Consider the following 22648-nt stretch of genomic DNA (forward strand, 5'->3'; position numbering starts at 1 on the left):
GTTTTTAACGTTTGTAGATAATTGCGCAATAAATAGTTTTCTGTTTTTAGTTCAAATATTGAATATAACACTCGTATAAGCGGAAAAAATTGATATCGCATTTATTTACGTAATTTTTGGGTTTATTATTGTATATTAACAAATATTATATAGCAAAACAATTTTTCTAGCGAAAAATTTATTTTACTGTTTATAGATTTGTATCAAGAAAATATATCAATAGCAGATGTAATTTTTCATTTTAAAATTTACCAATAAAACCCGGTGGTTAAAAGGTTGGTTACACTTTTCCAATTGTGCATAATTTTTTTGTTGTTTGGTATTTAATAAAATCTTGAAACAATAAATGCTCAGAAGTTTCCATTCTAGAAATATTTTCATGTAATTAAAATGAAATAAGATGAAGTATCTAAAAAAAGAAGTCGTTTAAATAAGTTAATAATGGGTGTAATGTATATTATTCATGGTAATGTGTGTTATTATTTATGTAAATAAGACAACTTTTAGTAATACGTTACTAGTAATAATTAGCCTTGATTATGCACCTTAACTACTGTAGTACATACTTTACAGACACGAAATCCATACTAGTTATTTGTAAGTAAGGTAGTTTTCATTTTATTTTACAGTGCAGAAGAAAAAAGACAAAAAAAAAATTACTCGGTAAATAATGAACATTGTTAGCTTATTTAGTTAATCCTTTTATCATTTTTCTTTGTAGTACGAAAAAGTGAATAACTTGAAGACAGCTGTGCTGTGTAATGAAGTGTAACTGTACTACTGATGAATGTAGCTGTGGTTGCATTGTATTTTATATCAAATAATATAAGGGGATACAAAATCTGTGAGGTCCCACCCGGTGTGAGAGCAACGCCCCTTAAAACAACGTGTGACTGAACTAATAAGCCCCCTACACAGCAGGAAACTCAGGGTACGACAGCCCTTATTTATGATAATATATTTGTAAACTCCCCTCTTTAAAATATTTTATAAGTAGGGAAGAATTATATTGTTAACTTTTTTTTAACACTATTTCTTGTGTAATTTTCAAAATAATAAATATCGGGTTCATTATTATAAATTTCCTCTATTTCCTTAAAATAAAAGAATTCTACATATCCGCTATTATAACATAAATAATATACCCTGGAAAAATTGAAGGATTCACCTCTAAAATTTTAAATCGTTCTACCTATTGCAATTAGTTATTTGTGCTTAATTTAATTCAGAGATAGTTCGTAATATTTGCGTTTTTCACATTTATATTTATGTAGTTATTTTACAGTTACATATATTTTAAATTAAATTCGATTCAAAATTTTAGCAATCATGTAATTTCATTTTGAATTTAATTATTTTTTTGATTTATCAGCTGATTTTATCAGCAAATATTTTTACATATATTCATTTTTCTAATTTCTGGCGCGTCTTCTAGTTATGAAAACGATTAAAAAAATTAATGATTTTACAAGCAATCAATTAAATAACATATCAGTATAAAACTGTTGATCTATATTCTATTATTTTTAATTTGCTATTTTTAGGATTTAAGTTTGGAATTAGATTCCCAGTAGCAAATTAGTTTCTTTCATTTATACCTTTTTATAGGCTATAGCACATTTACATAATATTGTATTATATATTTAGTACATATTTATTGTACTAAAAACAGTGTTTTTAATTTTTACAAATTCATAACATTTTCCTGTTAAGTTTTGTTCTTTTTTATTTTTAATAACAATAAAAGTTGATTGTGTTCTGTTTTTCATAGACTTTATTACGTTAATCTTCTCAAAATTAAATTCTCTACAAGTTTCGATAATAAAATTTATCCATTTTGTTAGTCATTTAACCAAACATATTATACTTTAAACCTGAAATAAGTTTTTCGTTACCGAATTTTTTTTGTTTTATGTTGGTTATAATGAAAACTACGGGAGATAAAGTTTTGAAATTTGTATTATTCGATTTTACAGGGAAAAGACATAAGAAACCATCAAGTTTATTCTTTATGTGATTCCTCAAAATTCTCAGTTTAACCTCATTTCACCGGGGGAACTGAAATCGATATTTTTCGCTAATCGTAACTCGATAACAAAGCGTTTTCTATGTTTGTATGAGTTTTTTATCCTTATCTCAAGCTTTAGAATCAGTTCCCAAATTATTTCCCATTCTCCTAAATCAATCTGTATATAATAAATACAGGATCCTAAGAATAAAAAACAATTTTTTATTCTATTATAGCAACGATTTAATATTTAAAAAATGAAGAATTAATATTTTAAAATGATATTAAATACTTGAAAAATTATTAATATTTTAATATTCATTTCTGTTAGATGCAATAACCAAACCCTTGTAAACTTCAAGAAATAAGATACTAACTCATAAAGATACTAAATTACATAGCTATTCTTACAATCAAACATTCATTGTCGGGCGTATAAAATATGTCAAATATATTCTCGTACATCAGAAGTCAAATTCACTGAAATATAGATGATATTCAAGCCTACAAGTTATATTTTAACACTGTTTATAACAGGAACTGGTTTTATACAAAAAACAATTACTATCAAAGAAAACAACTATGACTCGTAATTTTACCTCAGGCTTTACATGTATTACAACGATAATAAGAACTGGAACAGATAGCGAAAATAAATAAATCAGTCTAAGCCTTTATACCAGAAACAATGCGTTACAATACACACACACTGCCTCTACTCAGTAAGTAGAAAAATAATCATTATACTCTATATAAAAAAGAAAAACGTTATTATAAAAAATTTCGAACACCTAATCGCTTATCGGATTTTTAAAATCCGAAAAAATAACAAAAATAAATAAAAAGTAATTAATGTATTCTAATCGATCAATAAAATATGTCTCGCTTATTAATTCTGATATGAATTACAATAATTCCTACACTGCCATGTAATACGTGCTAGGAATTATAGTTTAGAAGTCTTACTTAAATCCACCGGGTTGGTCTAGTGGTGAACGCGTCTTCCCACATCATCTAATTTGGAAGTCGAGAGTTCCAGCGTTCAAGTATTAGTAAAGGCAGTTTTTTTTTTATACGGATTTGAATACTAGATCGTGGGTACCGGTGTTCTTTCGTGGTTTGGTTTCAATTAACCATACATCTCAGGAATGGTAAAACTGAGACTGTACAAGAGACTACTCATATGTATCATCCTCATTCATCCTCTGAAGTAATACCTGGACGGTAATTCCCAGTGGCTAAAGAGGTAAAAAAAGAAGTCTTACTTAGATTATCTTTTACTAATTTTAATTGCATATAAATTCTAGTCCTTCATCAAGATGACTGACTGCTGGATCTGTAAATTTGTTTTTCCTACGCAGATTTATTGTGAAGTTCATTCATTAACGGATGAACTATTTCAATTACTTTAACTAAAGAGAGTACCCGTGGTGAGTTGATAAGATATTGATTTATTTTATTACTACTGACCCAAACTGCACGATTACATTTGGCTTTTTCTTTTATCTATTATGAACGTTTTCAAATATTAAAAAATGCTGTTCACATTATATTAATGATAAATGACCAATCGAAAACTTTTTTATCTCTTTCAAAGTTCAAAAAAGTTTCTAAGTTGTTCCCCATTTTTGAAAACAGATACAAATTAAATTTGAAAAAAAATTTAATCATACAATAAAAGGTATTTCATCCTTACCAATCCAATATTATTTTGTAAGTGACGTCTAATTCTGTTATCATTAATTCTTATATTAAACGAATTTGTCCTTTTCCATTTGTTATATAGAGTGAAATAAAATTAATATTAACAATGAAATAAAAGTTACAGAACTATTTTGTTTAAATTACGTACCATTTTGTCATTCATTCATCTTCCGGTTAAAGAAACGTAACTGATTGAGAGGTCTATTTTAAGACTATATGAATAGTTTTCCTAAACTTGTGATTACTTGTTTGACGAAGCACAAATGTTTGTGATTAGTAAAGCATTGTGTGAATTTAGTCAAATAAAAATGTTTTTGTGTAATAATTTCTTTATTATCTATAACTTAAACTTATGGTAAATTTTATGTAATGATTTAATTTCATATACAATTACAAGTTACTTTACAAAGTAAAGTAAATAACTTTTATACTTTGTACGTAAATTAATTAATATGATATTGTAAATTACTTTTCAGATATGAAACCACGTGGCTCCGATGGTGGAAAAGACGTTCTATTATCAGGAGTTTCGGCATCGTCAGATGTATTCTGTAGTGTACCGGGTAGACTATCGCTGTTATCTTCCACGTCCAAATACAAAGTGACAGTTGGTGAAGTTCAACGAAGGCTATCACCACCCGAGTGCCTCAACGCCTCTTTATTAGGTGGTGTATTAAGAAGGTAAGCTGAAACGATCGTTTTTATGTTATTATAATTAACCTGGTCTGAAGTAAAAAATAACGTGAATGATGTTTAAATTTATATGGATAAAAATCAGACTTTATTCGAGAATTTCTAAAATTTTATTTTTTATAACATTTTGTACAAGATTATTTTGAAATCCGTTTATTCTAAGTAGGTTTGATTTCATCTTTTTAAGATTTCCATTTCTAATTTTTTCTACGAACAGTTGAACTCGAAATGTTGCTTAGTATCTATCAATACTTTGTTCGTCTTCACTAACTTTACGTTTTTCAGTCAAGTAGTTTAAATTGATTTGAGATGATGTTTACTTCTCATTATACTTTAAAGTAATCGATTCATCCATATAATTTTTTTAAATTAAATTGTTTCCTTATTACACTCCCCGATCGTGACGGAATTTGGCTTTAGTATATTATCTAATATCGGTATTATATATTAGATAATACGAATTGGGAATCGGTTGTTACGGAATAAGGAAATATAAATAATCCTTGATATTATGCATTTAGCTGTTCAGTAGGGTAATGGTTCAATTGAAAATATGGTAGAGATTAAATTGTCTCATAATATTTTTACCACATTTATCACTTTTTATTAGTGCATGGCCTCAGAGTGAAATGGATTGTTCGTACCTCGCAGTTTTAGATTTCAGAAACATGTAAACTTAACAGAAAGCCTGATGATGTTCTAATCTGTCTTCGGTCTATCCATGTGTATTTATAGACATCAATTTAATTTTCTCCCCTTAGAGTTTATCCTCTTTTTAGACTTTATATTTACTCAATTTTTATATTTTTATATTTAGTTTATTATTTACACTTTAAAATTCCTTTTAGACTTTAACGTTTAAATTTTGTTAACATAACCACGAAATTACTAAAATCTCTTATCGAAAGGTGGTCTAAATACTCTAAAACTGTTAGTTTGTCAAATTGTTACTAAAATTATAATTGTCATTTATAATTGTCATAGAACTACTTCAATGTCTAAACAGTGTTTCGGAAATAACCAATGACTTTTCAATAATTTGAATCTAAATAAAATACCTCTCCTCAATAAACAATCTTCTTATTTTCATAAATCTATAGATTGATAAACTATTATACAATTGGTATTAAATTTAGTATTAAAAATAAATTTTTATTATTTATTAAAAGTCTTTCGTTACATTAATTACTCAAATTTACAACAAAAAAACACTCTAAACGATTATACAATACACTATACTATTCACTGCTATTCTAATAGGTTATAGTTTTACTGTTTTCTTCAATATTAATTCAATTTTATAAAATGTTTTTATGATTATTATTGTATTTCAGATTATTTATATGTATTTTTTCTCTAATTTATTTATTTTGCAGATGCGCGTGCGCACGCACACACATTATGTCAAGAACACGTATTGATTTGATTAACTTTTCCAGTATATTTATTTAATGATTATGACAAACAGAATTGTTTTAGAATAATTTATTCTAGAAATTCGACGACTTTTGAATAAGCGATACGATAAACTTGTATTTTATTACATTTCATTGGAATTTATGTACCGATACTGAATTCGCATTCGCTGTTTGATCAATATAGTAAGTTAACGTTTGTTCTTCCTGCAGTTTAACGGCGGTATACGGATGTAGTAATGAAGTCACAATCTGTATCTTTGCGCTCTCTTTCTTCGATACTCTTTCTCTTTCCCTCTTACTGCCGTTCTCACTCCGCCGCTATCTCTCTCTACCTCACAAGTCTTACTCCTTTGGTTTCTGTGTTAAGAAGCTTCGTTTGCATATGGCGCGAAAGCTGTGTTCTTAACTACAATCTTGTTGCCGCCACCGATGTGCCGCGGCGAGCTAGAATTTCTTCTTACAAAGGGTGATTTCAGGGAGAGATCATTCCCCGTCTTTATCATAATTCTCCCTTCTTCTTTATACCACGAATCACCCTCAGTTCCTTCTAAAAAAAAAATATAAATCTATACATTAAATCAAGATAGAATGAACATAGAGATTTCGTTAAAAAAAACGCACAAATTGTTAGCCAAAAAAAAAAAAAACAAATGTCTGAAAGATAAGTTTAAGAGTCAAAATTTTAACTTAAAATGCTTACCTTAATTTTTATGTGAGTAAATGGTCATAAATATATTACACATAAATTGATACGAATATTTTTTATATATGATGAAATTTGTGCCTTTAAATACGTTTAAATAATATTTAAAAATTGAAAATTCTGTTGTTGACTTTGCGATTCAAACAAACGTTTTATTTTAATGTTAATAAATGTTAAATTAATAAATAGTGCATGTAATTCTAATAATTTATATAAAAGGCCATGAAAGATATTGTTGCGTCGCTTGCATAAGATCGAACTATTCAAGTTATGCCACTCAGTAGCGCTACTGTCTCGTACACCATGTGATACAAAATATTAGTTTTTCTTATTTTTTACATATGTTATATTATTAGTTTTACTTCTTTTTTTACATAATGTTTTTCTTAATAATTTTATTCATTCATTGTTAGTGCACTAAGAGACCAATTATACAACGTGGCCAAGTCGCCAAATATTATGTATCGATATTCTTTTGTTAAAAGTGTTAGTATCATTTCTTGTTAATAAAGTTATGTTCAATTCAGTGTTTATTCTGCAGTCCATTAATCAAATTAAATTTCAATTATCAATACAATACAGATATTGTTATTTATTAAACCATCAACTTATCAGACGCTCTTTGATTTAAAAACATTAAGTAAAAACGCAACATCCCTATTAACAAAAAATAATAACACAACTTATGTGTATTTTTAATTTTTTTTGTCTTGTTGGCTGGCTAGTTAGCCGGACAAGACAAAACACGTAAATTTACACGTAAATTTGGATAATTTATTTGAAAATAATTTTTATAAGTAAATTGTGAAATAATATAAGATATTGCTTAAATGTAGTTTTCATTTATAATAAAATAAAAATTATAAATTGCTATTAAAAAACACAAAACTGCGATACACAATCAGAATACAAAACCAATCAATGATATAAAATTAGCGAATGATTCGTTTCAATTTGTAAAATCATGAATACTTATAACTGCGCCACGTATTGAATCACGTACATGGATATTTAAAGATAATCAATCAATCATATATTCTTACATCATAAGTGTGGACCTGGCTTTATATATTTGCTTGCACGACTGTATGAAAAAACTAAGCATTTCATAAAAGCCAATTTTTTTTTTTTGCTGCTTTTTTTTGTCTTCAGTCATTTGACTGGTTTGATGCAGCTCTCCAAGATTCCCAATCTAGTGCTAGTCGTTTCATTTCAGTATACCCTCTACATCCTACATCCCTAACAATTTGTTTTACATATTCCAAACGTGGCCTGCCTACACAATTTTTTCCTTCTACCTGTCCTTCCAATATTAAAGCGACTATTCCAGGATGCCTTAGTATGTGGCCTATAAGTCTGTCTCTTCTTTTAACTATATTTTTCCAAATGCTTCTTTCTTCATCTATTTGCCGCAATACCTCTTCATTTGTCACTTTATCCACCCATCTGATTTTTAACATTCTCCTATAGCACCGCATTTCAAAAGCTTCTAATCTTTTCTTCTCAGATACTCCGATCGTCCAAGTTTCACTTCCATATAAAGCGACACTCCAAACATACACTTTAAAAAATCTTTTCCTGACATTTAGATTAATTTTTGATGTAAACAGATTATATTTCTTACTGAAGGCTCGTTTAGCTTGTGCTATTCGGCATTTTATATCGCTCCTGCTTCGTCCATCTTTAGTAATTCTACTTCCCAAATAACAAAATTCTTCTACCTCCATAATCTTTTCTCCTCCTATTTTCACATTCAGTGGTGTCCATCTTTGTTATTTCTACTACATTTCATTACTTTTGTTTTGGTCTTGTTTATTTAAAAGCCAATTAGTAAAGCTAATTAATATCGTTTATTAGTAGTTAGTAGTTCTAGTATAATTAAATGTTGTCGGTTAATGTTACAAAAATTCGACATTTAAACAAAGGATCACTATCTACATTTTACTTAGTAATTTAAAAACTTTTTTCGCTAATAATTTTTACTGTTGATGAAAACACTCGTAACTCAATCGTACAGCTGGACAGACACACGCGCTTACATACATGCTCTTGTACTATGTTATGAAAAAGTAAATTTTTTATCTTTTTATGATTTTTATTTTTATAATTTACAGATTATTTATTCAATTAGAAGTATAATAATTACTGCATTTATTACAATATTCCTGTCTTTTAATAATAATTCTTTAAATTACGTTGCTTGATTTTAATAATAACTTACTACATAAAACAAACAGATTACGTTTTTTTTAAATATAACCTGTGTAAAAATAAAACATTATTTCAAAAAATCTTACTTAAACTACTCATTAGATAAAAAAATTACTTATTTTAATTACCATAAAGGCAAATCTAATGGTATTATGTTAAATTATCCCCAAAAATATAGTTTAAATTTTGCTTGAATAATATTTAAACCATTGTGAATCTAATTTTAGAATAGAATAGTTATTTTATATATATTTTTACTTAAATTCGTGTAATACTTGATAGTTTAACAATAAATTTTGCATAATTTTATTTTCAGTTGATAAATATATTACGGAATAGTTTTAAGTAACATAACAGTTTCATAAAATTATAAATATTTTGTAATTATCTATTAATTAATAGATATTATCTATTAACGTCACTAAATATAAATTTACTGTAGTTTGCAAATTTTATTTATATATAAAGTTGTTGTACTTTCCTGGCATTGGTTATTTATTCTTATATAACGAAAAAATAATGATACATGAAAAAAATTTTAATATCGATATTTTTATTTGTTTCTGCTCTCCACACCAAAATCAGCACTCAAGAAAATTTTATGATTGGTATATCTTTACTGTGTTAAATGCAAGAAACTAAAAAAATTCCACTGAAAAATGAACAACCGATTACAATTTAACTAAGATTTCTTTTTTTTCTGGTGGCGTGGTGAATTATGATGCGAGTTTATTGTAATATTATTATTTAAAATATAACAAATAAAAAAGATTTTTAAAATTTTATCGTTTCCGTCACCCCTAATATTGCGCCAAAGTATTTTTTTGGAGGGCCACTTGCACTACTACTATGCTTGGAAAGATATAAAAAACAATCTGTTAAAAGATATACAATAAATAAAAAATACCCTTTTTTTATTTTTTGAGAGTAGGGAGAATTTGGAGGCAATTTTTTTTTTTTAATGGTAAGATAAGCATGTACGCATTTACTAGGTTAATATAAAATCAGTTATATTTGCTAAATTTAAAGAAAATTTACCCGCAAAAGAAACTATCAACCGTATCCCCTGGAGATATTGACCTCAAACTATTATCAACAATTTTCCTCATATACGAATACACAAGTCTCTATGTCAAATTTCATAAAAATCAGTTAATCTAGCTAAAAGTTAAGCTTCTCAAACACGCCAATTTACACCATCCCAGTTTTTTTGTTTTTTTGTTCTCCCTGCGTCATGAAACGTTAAGAAATGATAAAAAAATATAATCAATTTTTTGACTTTCCTTCTTAGAGCATAACTCTAGAGCTAAGATTCCAGGAAAATAATACATACATTGATATGCATTTTCCAAACGATCGATTCACTTTAAAACTTTAGTTATTATTTGATATAAATAAACGGAATAGATGAAATTACAATAAAATTTTGCATCCTGAGGAAATTGCCAAATCGCGATTTTTATGAATCAAAAAGAAGCGGTTATGACGGTGCTTTTATAAGGTCGTCTTTCATAGTGTTTTTTATACAAAAAGAGAATAGTTGAGATAGAGAATGATTATTAAGTATAATTACCTTGTATGTAGGCAAGACCAATTAAAAATAATTTATTTCTTTTAGTTCCGTAATAACTCGTCACATGATGTTCAATATCAGAAAAAAAAAAGTATATTCATTAAAAAGAAAGTGCGACTGGGTAATTATTTTCAATAATTAAATATTATTCATCCTTTTTTTATATATTACTCAGAAATCTTATTTTGGAAATTCATTGGTTTCACTGGTGTACCACGCCAAACATAACCCAGCAGTAAACGTTCAAATAGTACATTTAATAAAATTCTGGTATTATTGTTTGTTTCATTCTAATCAAGAATTTATTTTTGCTAGGCTCATATTCTATTCACTTTATTAAACAAATTGGATGAGCTTGTTATTAAGTTTAAACAACCAAGTTCTGTGTGAATTTATAAGAAATTTAAAACACTTTAATCAGAATTCCAGTAGATAAAATTGTAGCTAAATTTATTTACAATCAAGTTCCCGAGAACAAAGTATATTATTTTATTAATGTACACATATTATTATTTGCGATTTATTTTTTTACTTTCTAGATTAGATCTCTATTCTGAAACACCTCAATTTTTCTTAAAACGTCAGGATAACTAACTTAATTTTTCAAAATTTTTATTCAAAATCAACAATACCTAATGGTTTATATTTGTTTGTACGACTATATTATATTTATAAATATAAACATATTTTTCTACAACCGATCCTTTTGAGAATCATATTCTTCTACACTACACATATTATATTAATCCGATCAACCTAAGTATAAGTACAGAATAATAAAATAAAATAAAAAAGGATGATCCCTCCTTTTTCCACAGTTCAAGCAAAAGCGCTTTCGCGAGTCCCTCTCATCATCAGTTGCGCTATATAATTTTTCAGATCATTCGTACTAAATTACACAATATTGAAATTAAAAATCTTAAACTATACATAAGATTTAAAATTGTAAAACGATCCTTTACATGGTATGAATGATATGATATGATCCATTTATATGATTTGAAACAATTTAATAAAATTAAATTAAAAAGTCAAAATTAAAATCTATAATAAAAAAAAAAATAGAAATACAGGTGGACTAGCAGCCAAAGTTACGTGACCCAATATCTTTATTATTGATTTTAATTTTGACTTTTAAATTTAATTTTATTAAATGAATTCATATGTTTTTATATATATGCAATGTTTAATTTTAATTTTAAAAAATTTGAAATTAAAAATTTTTAGTTTTAATTACTGTTTTGATTTTAATTTGGTAAAGGATGTTTCAACAATTTTAAATTTTAAATCTTATGTATAGTATAGGATTTTTGATTTTAATTTTAATGTGTAATTTAGTACGAATGATGTGAAAAGTTATATAGAGGAACTGATTATGCGAGGGACTCGCGAAAGTGCTCTTGCTTGAATTATGGATTAAGGTAGGTGTCATTCTATTTTTTATTTTTATTTTATTTTATTTTATTATTCCGCACTTACGTTGATCGGATTTATATAATTATATATATATATATATATATATATATATATATTCATATCACGAATTTTCTCGAAATTTTAATAACCTATTTTAATGCTGAAAGTAATGGAAAAAATTCATGTAAAGATTTATCCTAAACTACTTTGTAACTTAGGGTTAGTGAAAAATTTCGCACCAATTTCAGCTACCCCGATCAAATGAGATCGTACGTATATTTTTAGGGCTTTAATTAAGGGGCAAAATTAGTAATTTCTTATGAGACTTTACCTGAAAAATTGAATAAAATAGGTCCCAGAGACATATCTGCAGTATTTTTTGAGTAATCTGGGATGAAAATCAATAAATTGGAGTAAGAAACCCCCTGTTTTTTTTTAGATTTTACATAGAAACCCCTGTTTTTTTTTAGATTTGACACAACTTGTTAAATGGATAATAAACAAAAAAAAAACCATAAACAATACTTTTAGAAAATTTAATTCTGAACAAAATGGTAAGTTGAATAAAACAAAAAAAAAGTTAGAAAAATTCGAATTTTATTTAGAAACAGTACATTACTATTTTTGTCAGAAAAGTACATATTTAATGTTAAAAATGTAAAAAAATAAAATAAAATTACACAACAATTGTAAAATAGAATTAAGTAAATAAAGATTACTTAGATAATAGTTTTTTTAATAGTGACAGAAATAAATTATTTGAAAAATTATTTCAAAGTTGACCATAAAATAACAGCTGATCAACAATGCACATTAACGTATTCAAATCATTCTGTAAGGTACATTAAGTATATCGGGTACTGTGAATTGTGCTATCGTTAGCAAAAGATTTCTGTGAATTTTAGTTTGAACGCGATCGGTTTGTATGTATGTAATGGTAAAGCTACAGCTGCTACGGTAGAATATGAAATACGCTTTCCGAAACACAGGATTCCAGAGCCCAAAACATTTAGCTAATCTTTTCACAATCTTCGAGAAATAGGTTCACTACCTAGTATTCGAACCAGCTATGAACGGTCTGCCCAACACAACGCTGTAATTTATGAGAAATTATTGTGTAATTTCTATTTTTTTTTTAATTTAACGGAAATTTTTCACATCATAAAAAAATAATTTGGTTTTTGTTTATATTAAATTATTTTCTGACAAAAGTAATAATGTACGGTTTCTACAAAAAAAAATCCGAATTTTTCTTTGTTTTATTCAATTTACCTAAGTGTGTGTGTGTGTCATTTATATTTTATTGAGTTTACATATATTTACGTACGTTTGACATTTGCACTGAACTTTATTTGAGATTCGTAACTATTTGCGCTAACAGAGTTATAGCATAATTTAAGTGATAACGTATTTAGAACGCACACTATTTGAACTATTATTATCAGTATTTTAAATCTTGAGAAATAACTTGTTTACCGTTGCAAGCCACACACAAACTCTCACTTAGCCTACATTATATGCTTATTATGCGAATGTATGTAAACATTAAATATATGTCTGAATCGAGGCATATTTTAACTTAATAACAGAAAATATATATAAATTATATTTATGGTTTGGTATTTACTATTAAGTACGTGATATAATATTTTAACAGTAATATATGAATTAAGATGATATTTCAATTCTTACTTTAACTTGTGTATACGTACGCATTCATTTCCCTCTAGGTGGTTTTTCAAGTTACCATGTACGGTAATGTAAGTAGCAGAAAGTTCTAAGAAAATATTATGGATATTTAAACTAATTTAAATAAAAAAAATGTTTTCATTAAATATAAATTCTATTCATTAAATTTCTTTACCTCTAACTTGTAGAATATAAAATAACTTATTAACTTAAAAAATATATAGCAGTTTTTACATCTTGTGTGACAATCTATTAAGGGGTCCTTTCGTGATAACAAAAACAGGATTAATTGTTTTTTAATCTAAATTTACATTAAGGTTTTATTTTTTATTCATACCATTTGTTAATTAGCCTGATGTACTGATAAGTTTTGAGCTTATTCTTTGAACTAAATTTAGGTGCTCTATTCTTCTTCTTATCTATAATACATTTATAATACATCTATATATGACTCTCTTAATGGTGGTCGCGCTAGGTTGTACTTTTGTTAGTGCGTGTTTAATTGCTGATTTTGTGTTTTTCGCAGGTTCGTTTGTGCAGGTTTTTGTGTTTTTGGTGTTTCGTTTTGTGTTTTGTCGTCTTGTTTTTGTTTGATTTATTTTCTGTTTTGTTTGTTTGGCTTTGGCCTAACCTTTTGGGGTTAGCTCCCTTTTTTTTTACCACTCTCTTGGTTTGTTTGTGTGTTTTCTTTCCCTTTGTTTGGTTGGGGGTGTTTCTGTTTTGTTTCGTTTATTTTTTTATTTCGTTGTAAATTATTATATTTTCTGTTTTTCTTGGTTACTCTGTTTACATTTTAGTTGTTTACGTTTTGGTAGGCTGTTGCCTTTGTTTTGTTTTTCTGTCTTTGTTTTGTTTTCTTTTGTTTTGTGTGTTGGTGTGTCTTCATTTGGTGTGTCTTCGCTCTAACTTACGCTCGCGTCCTGGTGTGGCGGATTTTCCTCCTTTGGTGGTTCCTCCTCCTTCTGCTGGTTCTTCTGTTGTCCCCCCTGCTGTCCCCGCCGTAGTTCCTCCTGTTCCGGGGCCTGTTGGGCCTGAGCAGTGCTCTCCTGGGTCGTTGGATCGTGGTCTGTCCCTGTTGCGTAGTTGTCATGCGGCTATGGATGACTAGTTCGGCGTCGGGGGGCTCGCGACCGTGGTGGTTCTGTGCAGGATTTAGAGGATCTCCTGCGCGATTTTGGTGATGCCATCCTCGAATGTGCTTCTGGCAAAGCTTTTTTGGAGGGCCGTTTGATGGAGCAGGACCGGCTTTCCGCTGTTGTTGACGGGGCTGTTTCTCGCGTTCTCTCTCGTCCTGCCGATTTCGCTTCGGCCGTTTGTTGTCCCTCGAGTCCACCCCCTTTGAACATTCCATCCTCTACTGTGTTGCGTCCTTCGACCGTTTCTGGTAACGTCGTTTTTGTTCGCCCGGCCCAGCCTTCGTCGGACGATCCTCAGGTTGCCTCTCGCGCGACTGTTGCCTCCTTGAAGAAGGTTGTCGAGCCGCGTGAGGGTTCCATTGGGGTACGTAGTTTGCGCGTCAGCTTCCTCGGGGCGATGTTTTGGTTGAGGCCGCAGATGTTGACAAGATTATTATTGGTTGTGCGGCCTTGCAGGACGAGGGTCGCGTCCTCGCCCTTTGAAACCCAAGGTGATGATCTGTGATGTTCTTTCGGATCTTTCTCGGAGTGATGTTCTGGACTGCATCTTTTCCCAGAATGAGTCCGGTCGGCCTTCTCGCCAGGAGTTTGTGTCGGGTTTTAAGTTGCTGAAGGTGGAGTTTTCTTGTCGGCGATGTGGTAAGGGCTTTTCTCGTCCCCATGCCGCCTCTTGCCATCATAGCAAGTGCCCTGGGCCCTCTTCGGTTGAGCTGCTTCACCAGTGTGCTCATTGTTTGCGGGCTTTTGGGAGTTCTCGGGGTCTCACGCAGCATGTACGTCATTGCCACCCTTCCGTTCGGTTGGCTGAGCGACGTTCTGTTTCGTCTTCGGGTGGGCGTGCTGGTCGTGGGGTCTGGAGTGACGATGAGACGTCTGTGTTGCTCGATTTTTTCGTGACGCTGCGGTTGGTCGTTTGTATACTTCTGACGTTTTGCCCGGTCTTCCTGGCAAGTCCCCTAAGCAGGTTAGGGATAAGGTTGCCCTTCTGCGTAGGAGTGGTTTCTTCCCCCTTTACGTCCTCCTTCTGCGTCACCGTTGGGCTCCCCTGTGTTCCCTGTGTTGGGTTCTCCCCTTTCGTCTTCTCCGGGTGCGGTGGGGGTTGCCTCCCCTCCGGATTGGTCCAGTTGTCCGCGTGACTCCTGGTTGTCTCTTGAGCACGTTCACCCCTTGGCGGTTGACCTTGAGGTCATGTGAGGTGCTGTGGCGGTTCCCCCTCCTGACTGGATTGATGGGTTTGTGGGCTGGCTTACGGAGGAATTGATTTCTCGTTTTCTTGCGGCTCATCCTGATGTTCGGCCTCGTCGTAATTTTCGGCGTTCTGTTCCGGGTTCTCGGGGCTCCGATAAGCGTCGTCGTTATGCGGCGACGCAGAACCTGTTCCGTTCGAACCCGTGAGTGGAGTTGAGTTTAATAATAATAATAATATAAAAAAATAAAATTGGAAAAAAGGAAACACAGTCTTCCATTGTCCATAAAAGTAAAGCATCTATTTAAAGGTTTAGTAAAACCTTTACATCAGGAATCAGTTTACATCAGTAACTTCTAAGGTAAATATCAGGTGTAGATCTGTTAATGCTACTCGTATTTTAATTAGTTACTACTATTTATATTTGAACATATTTAAAGAATTTTTCATAGTTTTCCAGATTTCTCACGGTTAAATATAGTATTTAATTCCAATTAATTAATCCATATTTTTTCAATTACAAATAATAACTTATTATAAAAATATTTAACCATAGTAAATAAGATTGTTCTATATTTTTAATTTTTTGTTACTTGCACCCATATCTTACATCAAATTTTGCAATGTAAAAGATTATTAAATACTCAGTCATTATTGAGTTCTAACTCAGTAATTTTTGTAATAATTTGACATGCAATTTTTTTCAGGGCGAAGTCAAAAAATGGTGGTCGATTACTGAGAGAAAAACTGGAAAAAATAGGTTTGAATTTGCCAGCGGGTAGAAGAAAAGCGGCAAATGTTACACTTCTTACTTCATTAGTTGAAGGTAAGTAATAAAATTCGTAAACAATTTTATTATACGACTCTTGTTGACGTAAACGTATTCCTTCGTCTACGTAAATTTTTAATACAAATTATGTTTCTTTATAATACAGTTATTATCTTACTCGATTGCATTATACTAGTATCTTAACATTAAATCTAGCATCTTTGACATTAAATTCTAGACTTCACATTTTTCTCACTCAGAAAGAACTAATAAAAAATACATTGTTTGCGGTTCTTAGATAGATAACTTTTGAATACATTTTAATAAATTAAGTTAATTTTGTAATGTTTTAAATTTTATTAATGAATTTGTATGAAGTTTCAGAAACAAAAAACAAAACAAAAAATAATGCAAATAAAATGAAAAGATTAAGAAAATTTATTTTCATGAATTCTAATTCGATACTTTAAAACACATGTTATTTATCAAAGTAGATAAATAATGTTAGATTCCAAATAGAATACTTTTACTTTAATTCTTTTTTTAATTACAGTTAAAAATTAAATTGCAATTTTTTTAAATTTCCATAGGTAAATGTACACAATCAACTTTTTAAAATAGAAATTAAAATTCTTACAGTAATTATAAAAAGCCGATCTCGATGGCGGAGTGGTAGAATCCTTAGTGCTTTGCACCGCAAATTCTGGATGCGAATCCCAGTCAGGCATGGCATTTTTTCACTAGCTAGAAAAACATTTCATTATCATCAATCAAGCTGACTGACCCTGTAGGGTCTCAGTCAGAATAAAATGGAATATAGATGAGTTAATTGCTGTTGGACTTTCTCTCCTTCAAGACAAGTACAAATATTCAACACACCTATTCATTGTTAATTGATTACAAATACTTAATTTTAACAAAAAAATACAAGTAAAATAATGTAAAAAAGAAAGAGAATTTGAACTGATTGTGAACTACTTATTGTCAAATATTTTTGTCAGTTTTTCTCGCCAAATTATAAGTAAACGTGTTTTATTTCTACAAAGCAAGAAAGCCGAATGTTTAAACGTAGAATAAAGGCAAAAATATTGATCAAGAAGTGATTACAAAAGGTTTTTGTACCAACTTGTTAATACCATAGAAAAACCCAATGGTTTCCGCTTTAACAGAAACGATTTTTGTTTTGTTTTTTAAATTCCTTCTATCAGATATTCTATTTATGCAAGCACTATGTATTTAATTACTTTTTTGTCTTCAGTCATTTGACTGGTTTGATGTAGCTCTCCAAGATTCCCTATTTAGTCCTAGTCGTTTCATTTCAGTATACCCCCTACATCCTACATCCCTAACAATTTGTTTTACATATTCCAAACGTGGCCTGCCTACACAATTTTTTCCTTCTACCTGTCCTTCCAATATTAAAGCGACTATTCCAGGATGCCTTAGTATGTGGCCTATAAGTCTGTCTCTTCTTTTAACTATATTTTTCCAAATGTTTCTTCTTAATCTATTTGTCGCAATACCTCTTCATTTGTCACTTTATCCACCCATATGATTTTTAACATTCTCCTATACCACCGCATTTCAAAAGCTTCTTATCTTTTCTTCTCAGATATAGATGTATTTAATTACAATGAGATCATTTGTGTCTCAACATAATTTGTTTTTTTGGTTACAGAAAATTTTAAGAGATGATCGTACTATTAAGTACAATCATAAAGTATTAAATATCAATATACAGTTAGTTAAATCACGTGAATAAAATTCTTAAAAATCTTTACGATAGTATAAAGTCATAATTTTGTTAAGTGTGTGGAATTAAAAGGAGTTCAAGTTTTTTAATAAATCATTTCGACGAGTAGGTAAACATATATTTTTTAAATTCTGTTATCGATTGCACTGCACGATTACTTATATAGGGAATAGGGTTGTATAAATACATGATTATTGTAGAGTAATATATTACTTATAACTGATACTTATTTAGTTGTTTACGGTTAAGTTTGCTTAGTAGTTAAGCTTGAACTTGTCAGTTCGATGTTTGATCGGTTAGCAAGTGTGAGGATATTATAAGGTAATAATAATACGCCTTTAAAATTGTTTATATCGGACGGGAAAGTTTTATTATAATTATTATAATATTTGCAAGTATTCATACTGTTGTTTGTATCTCATATGCCGGTTAATTCTATACAACGTACAGTGGTCAGTAGAACTAAATCGGGTTATGGACTCCTCCCAAACTCTTCATCCTTAACTTGAAATCCAATAAAACAAAAACCAGTTCACATTAAAAGCCACCACATACACACGCACGCAAGCACGTGTATAAGCTACTTTTATAAATGTATTAAGTGTTCTTATGTATGTATTATGCGTATGCACGTTCACGCGCACGCGCATACTCACACACACACACACACACACACACACACACCTGCTGTGATATCTCGTCTTCCTCCTTGGTCCGTTAAACTGTTTTAAACGATTGGGACCAAGCTTATATAAATCTTAAACCAGTGTTAGGTCATTTCACCTGACCATCGCACAACACTGAGAATTCATTATACTCAGTAAATAACAAAAACGTCCGATATTTATAAGTTCTTGTTTTTTTATATATATATATGTACATACATACACACATGTATGTGTGTGTGTGTGTGTGTGTGTGTGTGTGTGTGTGTGTGTGTGTGTGTGTGTGTGTGTGTGTGTGTGTGTGTGTGTGTGTGTGTGTGTGTGTGTGTGCTTTGTTGTTTTTTTTAACACATAACATAAAATTAAATAGCTTGATCATTTATTTTTTCATTAACATTTTGTAATTACAGTTTTCAAATTACAACAGTTGATCGTTAACATTACAAGCTTAATAAAACTAGATTGATAAAGAAAATATTTATCTGTAACAGTAAAAACTCGATCAACCGGACACAATTAAATAAATGACCAGTTATAAGGATTAAAAAATAAATAAATGATCAAAGCAAATATATATATAATGTAAACATATTACTATCGTAGAATGTAAATCTTATATTATTGTTATTGAAAAAAAAAAAACTGTATTAAAAAAAAACTGCACCACTCAAACTGTTCGATGAAGCGTGTAGCCATTAATAAGGTTACGTTTAAAAGCCACATGCAAGAAAATATTAAAACGATCATAAATTTATTCTATTTAATACGTTAAAACAACATACACATTTGTCAAAATTTTGACTTCCGACTCAGCATTGAAAGAATATTCGACCTATTTAATAACTGACTAAAAAAAATAAATCATAGTACACGATACGTTATTTTAAAATAGTAGACCAACTGGTTTAATTTTATATCACCATTTCTGGAAGTTGAAGTTTTTATTTTCTCGTTTTAAATTTTTTTTTAAATAATAATTAATTTATGATTATTAAATAGCTAACTTTTTTTTTAACGAGTAATGTATTTAAATTTGTTAAAGTGTAGCTTAAGCTTTATGTTTCTTCATTACACACCTATTGAGCAGGTAAAAGTTTTAGTAAACAGTTTATTTTGCTTAATTTCTAAAACTATGACCATTTTGACTGTTAGACCATCACATCAGTAGACTCTGAAGAAAAAGTGGTAATTTATAAATAAATGAAGAAATTATATCAAATAAATGAAAAGATAACCGGTATTAATAATAAATATTATATTTAATTGACAACTAAACAGTGCTTACGAAACGTTGCAAATGAGTATTTTATCCAGATTTTTAAAATTAAATATTATGTGTTGCGTAGTATTGTGTAGTTGTCAATTTATTATGATTATTATTTCTCATTTTTTTATTAATTTATTCTATTTATTTATTTTCTTTTAGGAACATCTTACTCAATGTCTACCGATGATGATTGTTTAACAACCGAAACGGTCATACAATTTTAAATTAAAATCGAAAATGCAAAAATTATTGATTTTACTTATTATTGACATTTTTATATAATCGTTTTGAACACTTGTTTTCCAATCATATTTCTTACAATCCTCGTTTTTAAACGTAATGTTAATTACTTTTCAGTAGTAAAGCTTCGGATTATACGTCGGTTGGCAATGTATGCAGGTTTCAATTATTTTTACTTAAAATTATTACACGCTATATTAACAGAAATTTGGCTGATAGATGTAAGGCTGATAAAATTAATAAGTTTGGAAGAATTTTGAAATTATTTTTCTTCCTCGTCAAATCAATAATTATGTTAGAAAATATCTCTTTAACACTAATGTTAGGTTACTCTTATTAAACGTATTTTTTTAAATCTACAAATTAACAATGTAAAAAGAAAATCATTATTGTTACCATTTCTTAAAATAAAATCATCATGGATAAACAAAAGTAGGAAAGAGCTACTTTATATTATGTAAATCCTATGTTTTTGGAGGTAAAATTATTTTAGATTAAATAAACTTTGATTAAGATCAATCCTCCATCGTGCAACTAAATCTCTAATCTCTTTCTTACTGGTATATGTACTATTAGAGTAAAGAAGAGATATATGAAATAATGCAGCAGTTTCAATATGAAAAATTTAAATGGGAAACATAAAAAATATTAAAGTCTATTTTTTTTATTTGTATCATTAAATCTATGAAAAAAAATTTGTTGGAAAAACGTTTTATACAGATTTAATTACTAATCTATTTTTCGTTTTAGAAACAAAATACCCTCCAATTACATTCTTTCTTTTCTTTTTCCTGTTTAGCCTCCGGTAAATACCGTTTAGATAATTCTTCAGAGGATGAATGAGGATAATATGTATGAGTGTAAATGAAGTGTAGTCTTGTACAGTCTCAGTTCGATCATTCCTGAGATGTGTGGTTAATTGAAACCCAACCACCAAAGAACACCGGTATCCACGATCTAGTATTCAAATCCGTGTAAAAATAACTGGCTTTACTAGGACTTGAACGCTGGGACTCTCGACTTCCAAATCAGTTGATTTGGGAAGACGCGTTCACCACTAGACCAACCCGGTGGGTTAATTACAGTCATTCTAGGTTTTTTAAAAAAAAAAATTCTGAAATTCTAAATCTGAGTGGGATTCAAACTAGAACCTAATTGCTGAAAGGCAAAGACGATAACACTCCGTCAGGTATTCAGCAGTTTCATCCAAAATATTTATAAATATTTGACATCTTTTGAAAAATCAAAAACAAACACGAACTGAAACCCGTCTTGAATGTGTACAAGATTTTTGTTTTTTGTTAATCTCAATTGTTAATGACTTTTTTTTGGACATGATTTAAAGATTCTGTAATTTAATCTGAATTTAAAAAAATTTAGACTCGGAATTTCCATATTTTAAGCACCAACTTCTATTTGTGATGTTTAATGATCTGTAAGCTTTCTAAATGTACATAACTACATTTTTATTGTACTATTATGTTTCCGATATAGATTATAGTTACGTTTTTATTCATGAAATAATAAGATCTTAAAAAAAATAGATCATAGAAATTCAGTCTTGCAGACTGAGAAGAGTGGTTAATCAGATTTAAGTAAAATTGATTGTCATACGGAATGGTCGCGTAACAAACATAAATTTTCGTGGGAAAATTATGTTCTAGTCGGCAAAACCATGAGCATTTATTCCGATGCGACGAGTTTTTCATTCCTGAAATTTCCTTATCGGAATTGAAAATCTCTTACACATTAATAGGATTGATCCACGAGAGCTGAAATCCTTCTAGCTAGGTATATAACCTGAGAATTAGACACCAGCCGATTTCCGGCTAAATCGATCCAAATACCTCTAGGGAATAAAATCAACCACGTAAGCAATCGCATAAAATTAAATTAAATTTTCTCAATCAGTAACAGCTTTTAAAATTTTATTCACTTTTACATTAAAGTAGTTTTGGCGATTTGTTGCTACCCATTTCATACAAATTGATGGGATATCATTGTCTTAGTTTATTGTATTGAAATGTTTTTTTGTTTTCTTTAAACAGTGTATTCACAACAAATATATTAAATCAAAAAATTAATGAAAATATTCACTTGTAATTATTTTAGAAAGTAGTTCTTTAAAAATATGATCGTAAATTACATTTAGATATCACGATGTGAAGGCTAGTATTTTTGAATAATACATATATAACTTGAATAATTACACAGTAC

The 22648-nt window shown here is 29.5% G+C and overlaps 1 protein-coding gene across 1 annotated transcript in view; it reads left to right on the plus strand.

Annotated features, from left to right (window-relative positions):
- The window catches only part of TfAP-2 (transcription factor AP-2), a 179484-nt gene that overhangs the window by 104651 nt on the left and 52185 nt on the right, over positions 1-22648 (plus strand). The window contains exons 5-6 of the mRNA XM_075354579.1: positions 4189-4393; positions 16445-16563. Of these exons, the coding sequence (XP_075210694.1) occupies positions 4189-4393; positions 16445-16563 (324 nt within the window). The remainder of the gene's footprint in view (positions 1-4188; positions 4394-16444; positions 16564-22648) is intronic.

The sequence above is a fragment of the Lycorma delicatula genome, chromosome 1 (assembly GCF_047948215.1).
Source record: "Lycorma delicatula isolate Av1 chromosome 1, ASM4794821v1, whole genome shotgun sequence".
Taxonomy (NCBI): domain Eukaryota; kingdom Metazoa; phylum Arthropoda; class Insecta; order Hemiptera; family Fulgoridae; genus Lycorma; species Lycorma delicatula.